The sequence below is a fragment of the Moschus berezovskii genome, chromosome 27, assembly GCF_049115385.1.
Source record: "Moschus berezovskii isolate FMDL1 chromosome 27, NW_MosBer_1.0, whole genome shotgun sequence".
NCBI lineage: Eukaryota > Metazoa > Chordata > Mammalia > Artiodactyla > Moschidae > Moschus > Moschus berezovskii.
Window position 1 is genome coordinate 8694749 of NC_142486.1, and position 18844 is coordinate 8713592.

At 51.7% G+C, this 18844-nt stretch overlaps 2 protein-coding genes and 1 non-coding gene across 4 annotated transcripts; 2 read left to right on the forward strand and 1 right to left on the reverse strand.

The window, feature by feature from the left end:
• Positions 1-1022: 1022 nt before the first annotated feature.
• On the reverse strand, positions 1023-6817 carry DNAJC30 (DnaJ heat shock protein family (Hsp40) member C30). 2 transcript variants are annotated; one of them, XM_055410062.2, is made up of 3 exons: positions 5622-6817; positions 2965-3123; positions 1183-1318 (listed from the first exon to the last, which is right to left on the reverse strand). In XM_055410062.2, the coding sequence occupies exon 1, from the start codon at positions 6805-6807 to the stop codon at positions 6127-6129; it is 681 nt and encodes a 226-aa protein (XP_055266037.2). In that variant the 5' UTR covers positions 6808-6817; the 3' UTR covers positions 1183-1318; positions 2965-3123; positions 5622-6126. The 2 variants fall into 2 exon arrangements, with proteins under 2 accessions (XP_088689016.1, XP_055266037.2); XM_088832890.1 differs by having other exon boundaries at positions 1023-3123.
• A 137-nt stretch (positions 6818-6954) lies between these two features.
• BUD23 (BUD23 rRNA methyltransferase and ribosome maturation factor) lies at positions 6955-18772 on the forward strand. Its single transcript, XM_055410058.2, has 12 exons — positions 6955-7063; positions 7159-7196; positions 8517-8612; positions 8702-8784; positions 8890-8986; positions 11439-11535; positions 12773-12823; positions 13475-13560; positions 13769-13814; positions 13976-14034; positions 18229-18318; positions 18459-18772. Exons 1-12 carry the CDS (start codon positions 7016-7018, stop codon positions 18511-18513), a joined length of 846 nt encoding a protein of 281 aa, XP_055266033.1. The 5' UTR covers positions 6955-7015; the 3' UTR covers positions 18514-18772.
• LOC129545864 (small Cajal body-specific RNA 20) lies at positions 17288-17416 on the forward strand. The gene has a single exon (XR_008683788.2).
• Positions 18773-18844: the final 72 nt, after the last annotated feature.

The following is an 18844-nucleotide window of genomic DNA, read 5'->3' on the forward strand; positions in this document are numbered from 1 at the left end:
ATCAGGGAAGCCCACTTTTGGAGTAATAATAATGGGAAGAAAAGGACTGGGACCGAGTCCCCTGCAGAACAGGTGAGGGATCCGTTTGACATACAGGTAGGTGATGGCGAGCCTTTGAGTCTAAAGGGCTGTTTCACATGGAGCCAGAGGACAGAGTCAAGACCAGTGGGTGGAAGCCGCAGGGAGCGACTTTGGCTCAGTATGAGGCTCTAGAATCACGGCTGCTACTGGAGGTAGGTGGTCCCCGTTCCTAAAGCTGTCTGAGGAGCACCTGAGTGACTGCTTGATGGGGTCTTGTTTTTTTAATAATTTTGTTTTTGGGTTGTTTTTTTCTTTCCTTGGCTACACGGTGCAGCTCGCAGAATCTTAGTTCCCTGACCATGGATTGAAACCAGATGCCCAGCAGTGGAAGTGTACAGTCCTAACCACTGGACTGCCAAGGAATTCCTCTGATGGGATCTTTAGAAATGTAGGCAATAGTTAGAGGGACTGGCCCATCTGAGCTTCTGACAGACCGTCAAGTCCAGTCAGATCCCTCCCAGCAGGGGCAAAGCAATGCCAGTGCCCCCTCGAGAGCCCCCATCCCACGGCGGCCTCGGTGCTCTTACTCCTCCCTGCTAGCACTTGAGCTGCTGGAGGTGAGGGATGCCAAGATGACACCTCGTGCCTGCCTGAGACAGCAGACAGAAGACTGAGCAGCCTCGGAAGTTCTGCATTCTCGGCACGGCCTGGGGCAAGCTGGGCCCCTCTCACCCTGGCCTCCCATTCCTGGTCCGTGCTTCCAATGTGTTCTTCCGGGTTTGTAACCACAGGAAGAAGGGCTAAGGATGGGGATGCCTGAGCCTGCCTCCATTATTGTGAGCTGGGCAGAGGCTAATGTCCACAGTCTGGTTCAGCCTCCCCTCCCCAGGGCAGTTAAGAGGAAGGGATGACCAGGCAAGGGTGGGACTAGAAAGGGAGAAGAGTGTTACCCTGGGAACCAGATGGGGGCCTCCAAAAGGCCTTCCACACCCCTCCCCTTCCCCAAAGAGCTCAGTGTTAGAGGGCACCGGGAGTGACGCCCCTCAGGACTCAGCTCCAGCATGAAAAAGACCAAAGACCGAGGGAGGGAGGTACAGATGCCGCCAGAGTGCCTGGCCCTAGTTCTGGGCCACAGGAAAGGCTTAGAGTTGGATGGTTAATTAGCTTTATTAGCCTCTCCGCTTGAAGGAAAATGGAATGTTCTGGAAAGTTCCAAGCAGTCTGGGCTCTCCTGCCAGATCACTTCCGGAACTTTCTAGGTTCTGTGGTACCAGGTGATGTTCTTGGCTGTAATCCTCTGTGAGAGAGAATAAACTTGAGGGGCTACATCAAGGGGCCCATGAGAAAAGTGCTATTACAGACCACCGGTGCATTTACAAACCAAAAGCCCCAAATCGCCCCAGTAACAAAACTCCCATCCCTTTTTGATGAACACAATGTGTTTCTGCCCCTCAGAAGTCTGTTACGTGCATCTCCTTGCTTGGAGATCACTAGCTTCTGTGTCCTTTCTTCAGCCTCCTGCTTTGTCTTCCGGATGTGAAACACTGCATGTAACTTCGTGTCTGTGTGTGCACGCGAAATCAAGGCTCACTGAGCTAAGCATGCCTGAACCACGGTGAGCTCAGCTCTCCACCCCTGAACTGTGTGGTCACTGCAATGCCGTGGCTAAGAAACTGCCCTTGACCTCCAAGGCTAGAGAGAATCGAGTGGTTTCAGAGAGACCAAGTTGGACTAGCTGAAGGTTTATCCCAATTTATACAAGGATTTTACGTGAAAGATCAAGTGCAGGAGTGGCATTATTGTACCAAGGGACCTCTGCCTTTGTCTGGGACCTTGCCCCTGCCATAGGCCTCTCAAGAGATTCTTCTTGTTCCACAGAAAATAAGATTTACCCTCTGCCTCCCAGTCAAAGTGTGAGCTCTTGAAACAACACTGGAGGTTATCTAGGGATCTGCGACCTCAAATGCCTGGAGGGGCCAGGAAGGTCACAGTGCCAAGCAGCACCATTTCCACAAAGTATACCCTCCCCTATTTTCCTGGAAACGCGAGACCCCATTTGTCTGTCTGTTTTCCCTCTTTATAGACATGGGATACAGAGAGAGATTTCTTTACTAAGAGTGAATGGTGCAAGTGTGTGCATTATGGCTTCTGACACATCCCCTTTGCTGGTCAGAGTGCAGCAGCCTGGGGAGGAAAGACTTATCTACAAGGCAGACCTGACCGCTTTTCCCACATGGTCATACAGCTATGGGAGGAAGCTTAATCGTGGCATTTTCTCATTTTTTGGAGTGAAGTCAGAAATCTAGACTTATGCAAAGTCTCCCAAGTTCTTAATGTTGGCTAAAGTTAAGACACTGTGCTAGCCACAGCCAAACACTGTGTGCAGGTTGGCTGTGGCCTGTGAACCACGAATCTGGGTCAGTTCTTGGTTCTCCTGAAACAGGCCTTCTTTGGTCTGGTGGCAGCCCCTCCCAGGACCAAGGGTGTGAATGCTGAAGGGACAAAGGCGCAGTGGGAGGGCTGACCTCCCTGAATACGAGACCGGGCCCCAAGTGGAGACAGCCTGAAGAGACACTAGTGAGGCGGCTGGATCCATTGATACTATAATCTTATGACCGATGGGGAAGCAGAGCATCTAGGGGACAAGAGCACTGAGCACCCTGGCACACATAAATTTATGAGGTCCAGACTCAGGTCTTGCTATCATCCTAAAACTAACAGACGGACCCTCAGTTGCTTTGCACAAACCCCATGGCCGCCAGGGCTCCAAGGCTGGCTGAAAGCCAGGCCACTGAAGGCAGGTGAGGCGGGCCTTCTACAATACTGCTCAGAGGCAGGTGATAATGTGACCACATCCATCACAGGGCGGAGGAACCGACGGGGCAAAGGCCATGAGAGAACACTGAACTTGAGAGAGAGGACTGAAGTAACCCTGCCACTTACCGGCTCCCCTTCTCTCAGCCTCTCTTCATGGGATCTGATGACCTTCCAGGAAGCCCAAAGGCCTGAGACAAGACCCCTCCTCCTCGCCATTTTCCCAAAAGTGGGTGTGGTGGCCACTCACTTGGGCTCCACCCTTGATGTCTCAGCTTCAGGCTGTGGCTACAAGGGATGGAGATACATACATGGTCAGTGATGACCAACAGACAACTCGCTGGCCTAAGATAGGCTATTCTTCATCTTGGCTCATGCTGGGACCATTACAGAGGTATGGTGCGCCCAGAGAAAGAAATGCCAGAACTTCAGAAGGAAGCAAGAAATCTTACTCCTTTAGCACTGGGATGTGTAAAGGATCTTTTCACCCAGCAATTAGAAAAAAAGAAAAAAAAAAGGACAACAGAGAGGAAAAGTTTGGCTCAGGAGGAATCAAGTCCTGATTAAGCCCAAAGGCAGTATCACAATTGCCTAGACACGCAGACCTTTGATTCCGGTCTTCTCGTTCAGGTCTCTCCATTTAGGATAGTGCGTGCTTCTCACTGGGCCTGGTACTGAGTTAACTGCACCCCCGCCCACCCCAATGAGCGCAGCCTGGGGCAAGCTGGACCCCTCTCGCCCCAGTCTCTCTTCCTCAGTTCAAACTTCTACTTTTTGTGACCAAAAGGAGAAAAGGGACTAAAGCTGACCATGTCTCAGGAACACGGGAGCAGCCTCTGAAAGGCAGGGGCTAATGTCCATGGCCTAGTTCAGCCTCTCCTCCCAAGGGCAGATAAGCAGCTGAGAATGGACCGATGCGGGGGTGGGGTGGGGAGAGAAATAGAAATAATGTAACAGGAACCAGGCCTGAGGGTCCTTCAGAAAGCGTCCCACACACCTTGCCCAGGATGAGCCCAGATGGTTTCAGGGATTGTAGGGAGTGGGGTCTCTGAGTTCAGCTCTGGCCTAAAAAAACCCCAACAGGCAAGACAGCACTAGAGAGAATGGGCGGGGGGGGGGGGGGTTGCTAGTTCTAGGCCTAAGAAGAGGCTTAAGAGTTGGATGGTTAATAAATTTTATTGACTGCCCTGTTTGGAGTTGCATGGAATGTTCCAGAGGTTTCACAGAGTCTGGACCCATCACCCCAAACCTTCTGGAATTTTCTATCCACCTCCATGTTCTGGGGCCCCTAGGGAATATTTTTGGCTGTGATCTTCAAAAACAAACTTGAGAAGTATATGTCAGAGTCAATGGGAAAAGCCCTGGATATCACAGATCATTAATGCTTTTACAAACAAAACCCCAAAGAACCCCAACCCCATTTGATGGAAATTTGGAGGAAATCTTGCCTCACAGACTGTTCTGTCCCGACTCTTTGGTTGAGAATTACCAGTCTCTGTACCTTTCTCTAAGCTTCAGTTCTTGCTGTTTGTGCTTTGAAAATAACTACTTTGCCCACCTTGTTTTCCAAATAGGAAACATAATAACATTAAATGTTCTTTTGAAAAGTACACATGCCCCTCCCTTCAAAGCAAGTCTTGCTAAACCCAGCAGGTCTGAACCAGTGAGCTTAAAGCCTTACCACTGAATGACATGGGTCACTGCAAAGCCATGCCGAAGAACTTGCCCCCAACCTCCAAGGCTTGAGAAAAGACCAACTTGAACCAGCTATGGGTTTATCCCCAACGTACACAAGAACTGCACACAAAAGACTGAGTGCAGGAATTGGTGTTAATGTAGCAAAGCACCTCCGGCCTCATTTAGCTAGACTTAGGTCCTGACTCTTGCAGTAGGTCTCCTGCACAGGTTTTCCTATCCCATGGCTTTCCCTTCAACAGTGCATACACACTTGAGTTCCTACCATCTCACAGCTAATCCACACCCCGTGTGCAGACGTTCAGGGTTAAGAGGGCTGGATTGCAACAGCTCTAGCAAGTGACCACCCACTTGTTTAGCACCAGTTAGGAACAGAGGAGGGAAAAAGTGGGGGAGGGGACTTCTCTGGGGATCCAGTGTTTGAGATGGGAGGCACAGGTTCAAGACCTGGTTGGGGAACTAAGATCCCGCATGCCTGAGCTGTGCGGCCAAAAAAAGAAAAGAAGGCCTCAGTCAGTCAGCTCTGAATAAGGAAGTACATTTCTACATGTCCCTCCTCTCCCTCAATAATCTTGTTTACTCAAACTCCCCCAGTTCCCACAGCCTCAAGTAGCCATGTTTCAAGGACTTGGCTTGTGGGGCCTGCGATAAGCACTACCAGCAGAATGGGAGGCTGGGCCACTCTCAGGCGACTCTTACCTCTGCTTTTGTTGCTCTTGTTTCTAGGAAGGGAGGAGCTGCACAGTTAGCAATGAGGCTGGCTGGTCAAGGGATGACCAGGTGCCAGGCACACTGTCCCAAGGATAAATCTGGCTATACTGACATCAGTATTTTAATCACTCAGCCTACTAGAACATGGATAATCAAGTATGACAGATCTTGAAAGAGCAAACAATTTGCTCCCCTGCCATCACGCCCACAGATGAATTTCTGCAAGGTCATATATTTGATAAGTATGGGCACAGAAAGGCTCATGACCCTGCTTTCTTTCCCACTCCCAGAGGCCACCAGCAGGAGGCTGAGTGAGATCTGACTACCCAGGAATGGCCAAGTTCCCACGGATCACATCTTTACCCTACATCAGGTCTCACCTGTGGCTTGGGGAACTCACAGAAAGGCAAGTTTCGTAAGACCCCACATTTTTTTGTTTTGGCAGCCACAACTGGTCACATTGCACGTTTCAAGGTTACACAGGAGCTCCACGCTACACACATGGGGCCGGAGCAGACGAGTCTTGCTCGGAACTTTACAAGAAAGCCAGAGCAAATGTTTCAGAAGTTAACAACATCTGGAAGCAGGCACCCCAGGGCTTCCAGAAAAGCCCTCTCTCTCGGGCTTTCAGGACTCTTCATTAGGGGCCTGTTTTCTCGAGCATCGAAAAGCCTCCTTTTCTGGAGCGGGGTGGGGGTAGGGACGTGCAAGTCAATGGCTAAGCTGGCCAGGTGGGGAACAGAAGGGGGAGAGCAGTTCCTTCGGGCCCCAGCAGAGGTAGACAATGGGAGGCAAGGGGTTCAAGATGACACGCAAGGCCACTTTCTTGGGGGTGGGGCGGGAGGGTGTTGGCTGGGGGCTGCTCCGCTGCCCTCCGCTCTCCGATTAAATACGAGAGCTCACGATGAGGAAGACGGCGAGCAGAATGAGGACGAAAGCCAAGTCTCGGGTCTCGTCCCAGCGTAAGCCCTTCTTGGCCCGGTCCTCCTGCATCTTGCGGAAGGCCTCCCGGCGCGCCTTCAGGCGCCGTTCGCGTTCCAGCTGCTCCCCGTAATGCGCCTGGTAGAAGGCGTCAAAGTCGAACATGGTGCGCTTGGCTCCCGGCGAGGCCGGGCCGCGGCCGTGGGCCCGAGGGCCGGGCGGAGGGGTACGGGGCTTCTCGGGGTCGGCGGCGGGAGTCTTGGAAGGCCTGACGCCCGGACCGCGCAGGTCCTCGTCGCTCAGCAGGCCGCGGTCATACTTGCGACGCAACGTGGTACTGCCCAGCACCACGTAAGCCTGGGAGATGCGCGTGAAGCGCTCGGCAGCCTCAGCGCTCCCCGAGTTGCGGTCCGGGTGGTAGAGGAAGCTCTGCCTGTAGTAAGCCGCCTTGATTTGCGCCTGCGTGGCCGTGGAGGGGACGCCGAGGAGATCATAGAGCGCCGTGCGCGAGTACGGGCCGTCGCTCCGGGTATAAGTCCTCGCTTCTGGGCCCAGGCCCGAGCTCGGGTTTTGGGGAGCCCCCCAGGGCTGCCACAATCTCCACAGTAACAGTCGCGACCACCTCACATCGCGCCGGGCTGCCATCTTGAGTGAATCTGGCGGGCGGTGCAAGATGAACTGGCCAATGGGAGACGTGCATTTTTCGCATCCGGTCGGCCCTGTAGCCAATCGAGTAAAAGAGAAGGCGGGGAGAGGGGGTGGAGCATGCGTATTACGGGGCGGGCGCCCGGCTGATGCTATAAAAGCCGGGCTCCGGAGCCGCTTGCACGAGTTCTGCTGCCGAGGCGTCGTGATGGCTTGTTCCGGGCGGAGACCTGAGCTCCGCGGGCCCCCGGAGCTGGTGAGGGCTCTGACCACCTCGCGCACTTTTTTCCTAGGGCGTCCGCGTCTTGATATCTTACTCAAATGCCCCCAATTTTTTTCTCGTTCTTGCAGTATTACGACAAGAAAGAAGCCCGGAAATACGTGCGCAAGTAAGGAAAGCCTGGATGTTGCTCGGGGTCGGGGGTCGGGAACCGGCAAGTTGTCCTGAATGCGGAGGTGCACGCAGGACTTGGGGGTGGCGGGAGGAAGAGACTTAAATTGATCCATTGTTGGCACCGTCAAAGTCAACTCTTGAGTAAACCTCCAAATTCTCTGGGTCTTGGTAATCTTAGTAGCAGAATGGGCGTGATCATACGTACGTTGTTTAAGGTGACAGCTTATTTTAAGCACGTGAAGAATTAGGTAGACGCAGTGGTTATTTGTAAACCATCAGTGCTGTTTGTCGGGGGAAGGAAATAATATCCGTAGAATGTTTATTATATGTCCCAGTTTACAGAATCTCCGTAAATCTCGGGACTGCTGTTGGTAGAGTACCTGAATTTAAGAGAGGGTAGTTTTATGTGTAATTAATGAAGCCAGTTAACAGGTAAGGGCCAGGGCAAGTACTTCCAAACCTAGTCTTTCCCGATACGGTACTCTGTAAGTTCTGCAGATACTAATAATATGTTTTGTCTTTTTTGTTCCAATTAGAGTACTAGGGCCCGCAAAAATTTATGGCCAGTCGTCATTATATAGCAAAGGGAAACTTTTTTCCAATTGCAGAGCCCAGTGTTAGGCATTTTGAAAACTTGTTATGTATGACTTTCTCTGTATCTTGGGAAAGCTAGGTACACTCTAGACTTTTGTTTAATATGGTAACCAGTAGCCATCAGCCATGTATTGAAACATATTTAATCTAAAGAAAATGAAATATTTACTAACTGTATTTTTATGTTACATATTGAAATGATGTTTCAAGCATACTGGGTTAGATCAAGTGTAATACTGCGTATATTGGGTTAGGTTAAGGATTATTACAGTTAACTTTATGTATTTAGTTTCTTTTTAAATGGGGCCTCAAGAATGTCCTGAGTGGCTTGTGTTACATTTCTCACGGAGAGCACTGTTATGATTTTTATTGTGCGTTGGCGACCCTTCTACATGGGAGTAGCTACAGTGGATAATTTTTCTAGAAAACAAGTTTTTAAGTAAGAGGATGTCAGAGCTTGGTAGAGTTGAAAATACCCAATGGTGGGTTATGAGGTAAATGATTTTTTTTCCTTCATAGTATCCCTGCAGCTGGTACAGTTTAATCTGTGTCACAGCAGAATAACACGTATTACATGGTCTTTGGGGGTCACTTTTAAATAGTCATAGTCCAATTTATTGGCTGGGAAAGAGCACCTCAGGATGATTGTTTCCTTTGACTTTTCTTGGTCTGAGTGAGGTTCTGGCCCAGAACCCCTTTACCACTTTCTTGTGTTTTTTAGCTCACGGATGATTGATGTCCAAACCAAGATGGCTGGACGGGCAGTGGAGCTTCTTTGTGTGCCTGATGATAAGCCCTGTTATGTGTTGGATATTGGGTGAGATCCTGGGGCCCAGTTCAGTCCGTCCAGGTGAGGGGATGTCCTTGCTCCTCAAACTACTGAGTCTCTGTGTGATTGTCTTCCAGCTGCGGTACCGGGCTGAGTGGCGATTACCTCACAGATGAGGGGCACTACTGGGTGGGCATTGACATCAGCCCTGCCATGCTGGGTAAGTATGCCCTGTTACAGTAAGCGCTGGGGTGGACGCCCTTCCGCGAGTTTGGAGCGGCAACGCAGATTGTCCTAATTCCTCACCCACTCTTTTCCAATGTAGATGAGGCCTTGGACCGAGAGATTGAGGGAGATGTGATTCTGGGGGACATGGGTCAGGGCATCCCCTTCAAACCGGGCACCTTTGATGCTTGTATCAGGTAAGAGTCTTCATTTCCTGCTTTCAGTCCTGCAGGTCAGTGCTTCCCAAAGCATAGTTGTCCGGAATACATAAATATACACATTCCCCAGGATTGTCAGATCTGTTAGATCAGAGCAAGGCCCCCCAAATACGTCTCTTTTGTGTTACAAAACTACTCCTATGCTTAACTTGTCCTGCTAGTATTAGGTACCATGGTGTATAGTTTTCTCTGCTTTGTGTGTGTGACAAGGTGGGGGCTTCTAAACCTCTGGGAGCCATCTTGTGGGTCTCAGCGGCCATCTTGTGGGCCCCAGCGGCCATCTTGTTTACTTCTTCTCAAGGAGTTTTATAGTAGAGAGTGGCCCTCACAGCTCCCATCTTTTCAGTGGCTTAGGAGTCTTCTGAGGAGTCAGGTCAGGCTTTGAATGTGTACATAGTACTTCGATAACATATTTTAGAACATTGGGCCCACAAGATGGCTCCCAGAGGCTCAGAAGCACCCACCCTACCACACACACAAAGCAGAGAAATGTATATACCCTGGTGCCTGAACCAGGCGGGACAAGTTAACCATAGGAGTAGTTTTGTAATACGAGAGGTATTTGGGGGCCTTGCTCTAATTAGTTAGAAACGTGAAGTTGTTCTTTGTCTTCTGTTGAGCTCTGTTGAGTATTTGGGTTTAGTGTTTTGTAGCTGGGGTGGAAGTAGGGGCTAGGAGAGGATGTCAGAGTTGAATCATTATCTGGGAAAGCGCAGACCTCCTGTGATAATAGATTGAGCTGTAGGGATACACAGAAAGAATCTGGATGAGGAGTAGAAATCTGCATTTAAATGGTTTTTTTAGGGTAAGTGATTAACATATATGTGGAAACAAGATTGGAGGAGAGAAAACGTTTCAAAGATAGCAACTGTGTTTTAGTAATGATCAGGTGAGATGTTCTAAGCTGCAGAGTCAAAGACCAGCAATATGATCTTGAGTGTTTCAGTAGTAAGCAGTCATTTTTAGTTTGTTTTTAAAAGAAGGATGTTTGGCCAGCATTTTTGTCTCAACATTTGTTACATGTAAGAAATTGTATGACATGCTGTGGAGTTTATGGAAATAGAAGTCCTTGTTTTTAAGAGTCTCCGTAGTTTTTTCGGTGCTGTAAGATGTGAACCGGGGGATTTCCCTGGTAGTCTAGTGGTTTAGACTCTGGGGTTGCAGGTTCGATCCATGGTCGGGAAACTAAGATCCCACATGATGTGCGGTGTGGCCGAAAAATAAAGATGTGGACCATGTTACTAAACACGAGCCCCAGGGTGGGGTGTCCACTAGGAAGTCTGGGGACCCACCACAGTTATGAAGAGAAATGAGAGCACAGGAAGGCTTTGAGCAGGAGGGGCTGGGGCTGGGCCGTGAAGGCTGGAAGGGATTTGGAGAGCCAAGGGAGAGGGTTTCAGAGTGAAGGAGCAGTGTGGGCACAGGCATAGAAGTGGGTGGGAAAAAGGCATCTCATTGATGTAGCGATAAAGGAGAAATTCCCTGGAAGCTGAGATCGAGTGGGTTTGGTTCCTAGAAAGCTTTTTACTCCATCCTAAGGAGTTGGGTCTTTATTCAGTAGTTGTTGATGGGGCACTGGTGAGTGATGAGACTTGGTCTGTGTTGTAGGAATATTACTTAAGAAAGAAGATGCAAGAGAAAAGTTAGGTTGTTGAAGCAATCAAAGTGATAAATGCTGACCCAGAAGAGTGGTGGAAGGAAGTGAAAGCTGGAGAGGCAGTTGGGCATGCCAGCTGGGTTTGGGGTTCTGTGTTACGTGTGTGCAAAGCAGTGAGGAGGGGAATACCGCAAAATAGGGCATATTAGTTGCTTGAAGTTTTACTCTTTTAAATATTTATTTGCTGCGTTGGGGCTTAGTTGCGGCATGCAGGATATTTACCTGTGACTCTCAGGCTTAGTTGCCCCGCGGCATATGGAATCTTAGTTCCTGGAACAGGGATTGAACCTACTTCCCCTGCACTGGCAGGCAGATTCTTAACCACTGGGAAATCCCTGCTTGAGGTTTTAAATCTGGGGATTGTGGAGACCCCTAGCAGGTACAGTTGAAGGAAGTGATTCAGGAGGAGAGTGACTGGCTTTGTGGAAGCCAGAAACATATTTCTGTTGAATGGAGGGAAGGGTATGAAGGGGTAGGTGGCAGGGAGAGCCTTGACCTGCTGAGTGGTGCTGAACCAAACTTGAGATGCGTGAGAAACAAGGCTGAGGACGTGTTTCCTTGGACTGGCGGCAAGGAAGCCTTTCGTGCTCACCTTCTGGAGCCCCTGTTCGGTCCAGTGTTGTAAGGTAATGACCCAGGGTGAACCTGCTTGTGCCAGCAGAGTCGTGGGTAGGAGGCTTTCCTCTGGAGGTGAGGAGTGTGGCGTTGGCTGCGAAGAGGCAGGGGTGGCCGTGCCTGTCACCCCTTTCCTGACGCGGTCTCTTCCTCTTGCAGCATTTCTGCGGTGCAGTGGCTCTGTAACGCTAACAAGAAGTCTGATATTCCTGCCAAGCGCCTGTACCGCTTCTTCTCATCTCTGTACTCTGTTCTGGTGAGTTACCAGATCTCCCCGTCCCTCCCCATCCTGCAGGTAGTGTGATGAGGCAGAGGTGTCCCGTGGGAAGGACACTGAGAATGGCAAGACCTTACTGTCCAAGCGGGCAGCCTTAAAAGAAGAAGGGGGTGGGGTGGGGAGCCGACACGCCAGGGGAATGCAAAGACACTGATGGCAGAACCTGAGACTGATCACAACTGCTGTGTCTACGCCGCTGAATTTTAATCCCACGTTGGCTTGGGGGCCTGGACTCCCCAGATCGAGGACAGGGATGGCATGTCGAGGCCGCACAGAACACCTTCCAGAGCTCACATCCTCCAGCTCCCACCTTCCTTCCCCCTACCACCAGTGCTCAGAGAAGAGAGCAGGGTGGTTATTTACTAGTGAGAGAACCTCTATTAGCTTTGTCTTATCTTTAGAAATGATTGCATTGATTTCCATTGTTTACTAGGATTAGATGAGAGTGAGATTCTAAGTCCCAAAAATCTGTTTTTTGGTTTTTTTGGGATCCAAGTGTTTTCTTTTCTTTTATCAAAAGTTTGCCTGCGCTGGGTCTCGGTTGCAGCACCCAGGACCTTCGGTCTTAGTTGTAGCATGTGGGATCTCTTCATAGTTTCCAGACCAGGGATGGAATCTGGGCCCCCGGTGTTGGGAGCAGAGTCTAGTCACTAGACCACTGGGGAGGTCCCAGATCCAGGTGTTTCTTGGTGCCCTTAAGTCACCTCCTGTCACCCCTGACTTTTTTAGAGTGGGTTCTGCAGATAGCTTACTAGTCTTATGCATTATGTAGTCTTTTCTCTGCTCAGACTCTGGGGGTTAACTGAAGTTCTGAGGACCTTGGTGTTTATTTTTCCCTCTGCTGAAATGCTCTCCCCTCAGACATTTCCGTAGCCAACTCCATCCTACAGTCAGGTCTCTGCTCCAGTGTCCCTTAGGGAGAGGCCTTCCTTGAAAACCAAAAGTAAGCTGGATAGTTTCTGTCACTTACCATCCCTTGTTCTAAGTTATTTTTCTTTTTGACACTTAATCTGCTGTAAATTAGCTGCCTCGCCCACTAAAATGTGAGCTGCGGACACTGGGGACTGTCTCTTGTTCATGGCTCTTTTCCACCCCCAAGAACAGTATCCCTTGCACACAGTGGGAACTCAGCAAATACTTTGTGAATAAAAAAAGGGGAAGCATCTGGGTCTGGACCCCTTGGATGGTCTGAGAGACCGCCTCTTTCCTGTTGCAGGTCCATGGGGGCCGAGCTGTCCTGCAGTTGTACCCCGAGAATTCAGAGCAGGTAAGCCCCTTGGCTAGCAGTGGTGCGTGGAAGTGGGGGGAGCCCAGAACAGGCCAGCTGTCCTGCCTCTCACTCTCCTGTCCTCCAGCTGTTGGGAAGTGACAGGACAAGCCACCTGAGGCTGCTTGGTGGGAGGGGAGGAGCTGAGAGCATTTTGTGGCCTAAGTCCTAAGGAGGGAGGGGTACCTGGGGCAGGTGGGGAACCCTCTGGCATTACTGATTTCCGTAACTGAAGAAATAAATGGTGGGGGAGAGGAGGTTAACAGTTGTGTGCTGTGGGGTGAGATGCATGAGCAGAGAGGGGGTCGGAGGTACCAACTCCGATGGACAAGAATCGAGCTGTCCCTGACCAGTCACATGAATGAGTCTGGCTCGCGGTGCTCATTCATTTTCCGAGATTTAAGTGGGGAGGGTGGGACGGGGGGCGGTTGGTGGTTCTATGATCCCCGAGGGAGGTGTCTGCCATGGCTGGCTCCAGCCTGCATCTTCCCTACGTGGTTTTTGGGGACTCAGAGTTGGGAACAGTCAGTAAAGAAGACTTCAGTTCTCCCAGAGGAGATCCGTCCTGGGACCAGATGAAGGCCTGGCGGATGGGCAGGAAGCCGCTGTCACCCAGCTGCCCTGCCTGACTCCCTGCCGTTCTCTCCTCAGTTGGAGCTGATCACCACCCAGGCCACCAGGGCCGGCTTCACTGGCGGTGTGGTGGTGGACTACCCCAACAGCGCCAAAGCCAAGAAGTGAGTGCTGGGGTCAGGGGTCCGCCCGTGCAGCAGGAGAGGGTGGCGGGCTGGCCCTCACAGGCCAGTGACAAGCAGACCGGAGCAGTGCTGGGTTGGGTCTCTGGGGCCCGGGTGTGTCTGCCTCTGCTTGTGGCGGGGTAGGGTGAGGATCTCACTTGTCCCCAAGGCTTTCTGAGCCAACCCTCGCTCCGTTTTTTCCTTTCAGGTTCTACCTGTGTTTGTTTTCTGGACCTTCGAGCTCTATACCAGAGGTGAGGGCCCTTGATTTTGCAGGCCCATCTGTCTGGGGTTCCCTTCCTGTGGGGCTGGACCGTGGACCTGCTGGAAGGACTCCCAGGCCTGGGTGCCAGGCCTGCGGGGCGGGGAGGTTGAGAGATCTCCAGGTGACCAGAAAACACTGTGGTTTCCGCAGGGCCTGAGCGAAGATACCGAGGAGGAGAAGCCCACCGAGTCCACATTCACGGCTGAGAGGTGAGAGGCTGTCAGTCAGCGCCGACTCAGGGGCGGATGGTCGCCGTCCCCAGGTTCAGGCAGCAAGACTCTTCGCGTCTCTGCCTTCACTAAGTCTCTCAGGGTCCAGTGTGGTAGTGACAGCAAGGTGGCGAAGGGACTGGGGAACCCTTTGGGATGGCGTTTGCACCTGCCTCTGGCTGAGAGAGGAGAGCCCTGCTCGACATCCATGGGCAGCAGGTGGTCCCCTCCTCCCCAGGCTGCCTCTGTCCCCTGGACCCCAGAGCCCCTCCCTGCGGCTCCTGCGGCTCCCTGTGCCCCTGCGGCTCCCTGTGCCCCTGCATCCTCATCTTTACCCTCTCGAGTCCTGGCTCTGAGCACGAGGCAGTGCTGCGCAGTTTATCCCGACTTTAAGAAAGATCCTCCCTTATCCCCGTGACAGCTCCTGCCTACCACTCTGTTTATCCACCCCTGCTTCTGGCTTCCCACTGTGGCGGAACTCGCACCGGCTCCCCTGCCTTTCCCAGTCGTCTCCTCTGGCTCAGGCTTGTCTCATCACAGATTGCTCTTGCCACCACAAGGCTGTCTTAGCGAACCCATGAGCCTGTTTTCCTTCTCCATCTTCATCGTAACTGCCTTGGTAGGTAGGAGCTAAGGCAGCCAATTGCTCCCTTAACGCTGCTTCACTTGGCTTCCTATCTCCCTCCCTGGCTGGTCCTTCCCTGTTCACTCTGCAGCCCCGCCTGGACCCCCTTTCTCTCTCTGCTGCTGCCTTAAACACCAGCTCCAGGTTGAGAACCTCCAGGCGCATAACACTGGTCTCAATCCCACCTCTGTTTCCAAACCACCTCCCCTCCTGAATGTCCAGACCTGGACTTCCCACAGGTCTCCAGAGTGAAACAGCCCTTGGTTTCACCCCGACTTCCTTCCTCCATCCTTCCTGTTGTCTATCCTTCCTGTTGTCTACCCTTCCTGTCTCCCTTCCATCCCACATCCAGTCTGTCTACCCCTTTCCCCCATGGCTATGTGGTCTCCACCCCACTGCCCGGGTTTCTGAAAGCTGCTTCGCTGGTCTCCCTGCTTTGGACTTCGCGTCTGAATTCCCTGGCTGTGCAGCCAGACATATCCTTCTCTTCTGCTTCTTGAAAGTGTGCGTCTTATCTTGCGATTTTCCTGTTCAGTATCTTCAGTTGAGTTCCCCTTACTTTTACGTCCCTAACACTGTTCACAGCTCTGAATCAGAAATGCTTGTTTACGTGGCATTATTTCTACCCCCAAGTACAATGAAAACTTGGTGGGGATTTGTATACTTGACACCAGAAGAGTGTGTTGTTAGCAAAAGGTGTTCAGTATTTGTTGAAGGAGCAAATGATTATAAGAGAGTAAAGAAGGAGGTTATTTCTTTGTTTTGATTAGAGTCTTCAGACTTTAAGAAAGGTCTTCAGACTTTAAGACATCGAAGAGGAAAAATGGGTGGAGAAAGGATGCGTTTGGAAGGCCCAGGGATGGTGAAGAATCATGAGTCCATTCCTCATGTCCGCCATGCATTGATGCCTCCTGACCCCTTGGCCCTTCAGGGTCATCTCCTCAGCCCATTCCCCGTGGGGGCCTGGGGGGCGCGCTCCTTGCTGTATCTCCTCCAAGGTGCCCATCACTTGCTCCCAGCAAGCGGTCCCATCTCCTGCTACACAGGGAAATTCAAGTGGTTTAACTCCCTCCATCCACCTTAGGCTCCCTCTTGCCCTCATAGCGGTGTCTACAGATGACATGTGCTAGCTGTAAACTTTGGTAAGTTGTGGGACCTCAGCAGCCGTTTCTCACCTCATTTAAAAATCTGGTGAGGGGGACTGTGCCCCCTGCTCAGGCAGCATGTTGAGTTGAGGGCATGTCTGTGTAGGACTCGGCACAGCGCCTGGCTCGGACCCTGTCTCCCTACAAACTGTTCCTCTTGAAACCCTCCGATTTGGGAAGGGCGAGCAGGAGGCTGTGGGCTGATGGGGCTTTGCTCCTGCTGCTGTCATTTCAGTCCGATCACATTCGAGCCTCTTAGAAATATTGTTTTGGCCAAAAAGTTCATTGAGGTTTTTCCATAACATCTTGCAGAAGTGAAAATTTTGGTCAAGCCCATAAATAGATAAATTAAGAAAAGGTATTCTAAACCTTTACCAAACTCATTTCTAATTTCCTCCCCCCACGCCATCAACTTTGCTTGACCGATGTAGTCCTCATCCCTTGCAACCCGGCCTCCGCTCTGCCACTCGTCACCTGTGCTCTCCATAGGCGCCGTCCCCTCTGGCCTTTGCACCGTGGACACCACTTAGCTCTTACTTTGGTCTGCACCGCTCACCGTCCTTGCTGCTCCCGTGGCTCTCCTGATGACTCTTGCCCATCGCTCCTCCTGCAGCTCACATCTTGCTTCCGTTCACTGCGCTAGCCCAGAGCTTGTCCTTCCTTACGGACTCCTGGGATTTAGTCCTGCATCTTGAGCTGCTTCCTGCTTTGCATCTAATACACTGGACTCCTGCCCGCTCACTGTGAGACTGGTGACTTTCTCATGTCAACTGCTGTCTCTCCACCCTGAAGTCTAGAATATGTGGCGTTCTTTGGTCAAAGGCCTCACTGCTTCCTGGAGAGAGGGCACGCTCCTTGCTGGTAATCACAGCTCCATGAACTGGTCCAGACGGTGGGAATCAGAGTTGTTTTTTTTTTAATCTGATTTTTATTACTGGGTTAGAACAAATGAGATGTAGCAGCAGGAAGGGTGTGTCACACAGTCTGGCTTGGAGTAGACTTCCGAGGGTGACTGGATCCTCAGCAGACGCTCAGATCCTCCCTGGGGCAGTCCGCTTCTTACACCCATGACTTCAGGCTCCTAGGCTCTTCTACTCCCTAGCCTTCCCCTCCGGTCCTCTCTCAGAGCCTCGCTTTCACATACTACTTCCTGTCTGGGCTCTGCCCTGCCTTCTGCACGAAGAAATCCTAATAGCAGCTTAACCTCGGTGGCATGCTCGTTTCCTCCCTCAGCTGCTCCTGGCCTCTCTGCGCTTGGCCAGGTGCAGGTGGTCGCTGCCCCAGCCTAGCCGTGGACTCCTCACGGGCAGGGCTGGTTCATACCCGCTGTAGGACATCCACAGGCTGGGCACACCCAGGTCCCTTAGGAGATGGTTGCCCACGTGGCAGACTGCCTCCGTGGTGTGTCACTGCTGAAAACAGTTTGATTCCGGCTGCCCGGTGGGGAATGTGCTTTGAAGACCCAGACTCTGCACTTTCTCAGGGCCTCTCTTCCGTGGAGCTGAAGAGAAAAGTTCTCCTCAGCTGGGACTGGAGCCCAAGATGAACTCTTGAGGGTTGTTTTCAGGGCTGCCATGAGCTGGGCAGCCGTGTTTTCCTACCTCAGACACTCATAGTTTCTGGAAGCCCCGGGTTGCTCTGTCCCCAGAGCCTCTGGCTTTCCTCGCATAGGCTGTGTTTGTAAATTTTTGATTTTTGGCTGCACTGGGTCCTGCAGGGTCGCTCTTGCTGCATGGGCTTTCTCTCGTTGCAGCGAGCGGGGGCTGCTCTCCAGTCGTGCTGCAGAGGCCTTTCCCTGTGGTAGTTTCTCTTGCCGCAGAGTAAGGGCTCTAGAGTGCAGGCTCAGTAGTTGCGGCACCATGGCATGTGGGATCTTTCCAGACCAGGGATCAAACTTGTGCACGTGGCCAGGCCGATTTTTAACAACTGGATCACCGGGGAAGCCCTGGGGTCTTTTTCTAAAAATTTTAAAATTTAAACATTTTTTTAAAAAACTTTTATTTTTGGCCATGCTGCACAACATATGGACTCTTAGCTTCCTGACCATGGGGATCGAACCACATTCTCTGCAGTGGAAGTGAGGATTCTTAACCCCTGGACCACCAGGAGAGTCCCTCCTTGGATAGGCTCTTGTGAGCTGATCCTGGCCCCAAAGTAATTTGGCCCCTGCCTGCCCCGCAGGCACTTGTATGTAGACCTAACACATGATTCCCAATCTTGAGGATACCTGCGAATGAGGGGGACCCTCACCTCCTGCTGAACAGCTGCTCTGGCCCCAGCAGGTGTCACCAGGAAGGGGCTGTCCAGAATGGGGACCACAGAGGCCGCCTGCCTGGGGGGAGACTTGCCATGTTTCTCTGCCCGGCTTTACCTGGGTGCCAGCCAGGCCGTTCCGTTCCTTGCTGACAGCTGTGTCTCCCACAGGATCCCGTACAGGATAGCAAGACGGGGGGTGGTGAGGAAGAGCCGAGAATGGGTCCTGGAGAAGAAGGCACGCCGCCGGCGGCAGGGCAAGTAAGTGCTGCGGGGCGGGTTGTGGGCTGGAGGTGGGGCTTGGCCACGTAGAGCCTGGGGCTCTTGCCTCCAGGGTCCCAGGGGTTCATAGTTCATTTTCCTGAGCCTGTTCTTCCTGCCCCTGTTGTTTCTTGGCACAGGGAGGTCCGCCCTGACACCCAGTACACCGGCCGCAAGCGCAAGCCCCGCTTCTGAGCAGGTGACTGTGTCCACTGTGACCGCCTGGGGACCAGACGGGCAGAAGCTGCACAATCCGGCACAGGCGCTTGCCTCTGCAGAGTTCTCTATTGAAGTGCCTACTTCAGCAGCTGACAAAAAGTGTTTTCCTTAGAAAAAGTTTTAGAAAAGTTTCAAAAAGTTTTAATGTTCTAAAAGCATTTTCTTCGCTTAAAAAAAAAAAAAAATTTAAGATTTTCTTACGTTGTTCTGAAAGCAATAAACCACTTTCTGTGGAGCCCTGGCTCTGGCATTTTTCCCTCCCTGACAAATTTCAGAAGTTCCTCTGTTGGGGGTGGGGCTTTATTCC

Coding starts and splice junctions, on each gene's coding strand:
- DNAJC30 (XM_088832890.1), bottom strand. CDS start 6,807: ATGGCAGCCCGGCGCGATGTGAGGTGGTCGCGACTGTTACTGTGGAGA.
- BUD23 (XM_055410058.2), top strand. CDS start 7,016: ATGGCTTGTTCCGGGCGGAGACCTGAGCTCCGCGGGCCCCCGGAGCTG. Junction 7,064..7,158: donor TCCGCGGGCCCCCGGAGCTG/GTGAGGGCTCTG, acceptor TCGTTCTTGCAG/TATTACGACAAGAAAGAAGC. Junction 14,035..18,228: donor TCCACATTCACGGCTGAGAG/GTGAGAGGCTGT, acceptor TGTCTCCCACAG/GATCCCGTACAGGATAGCAA.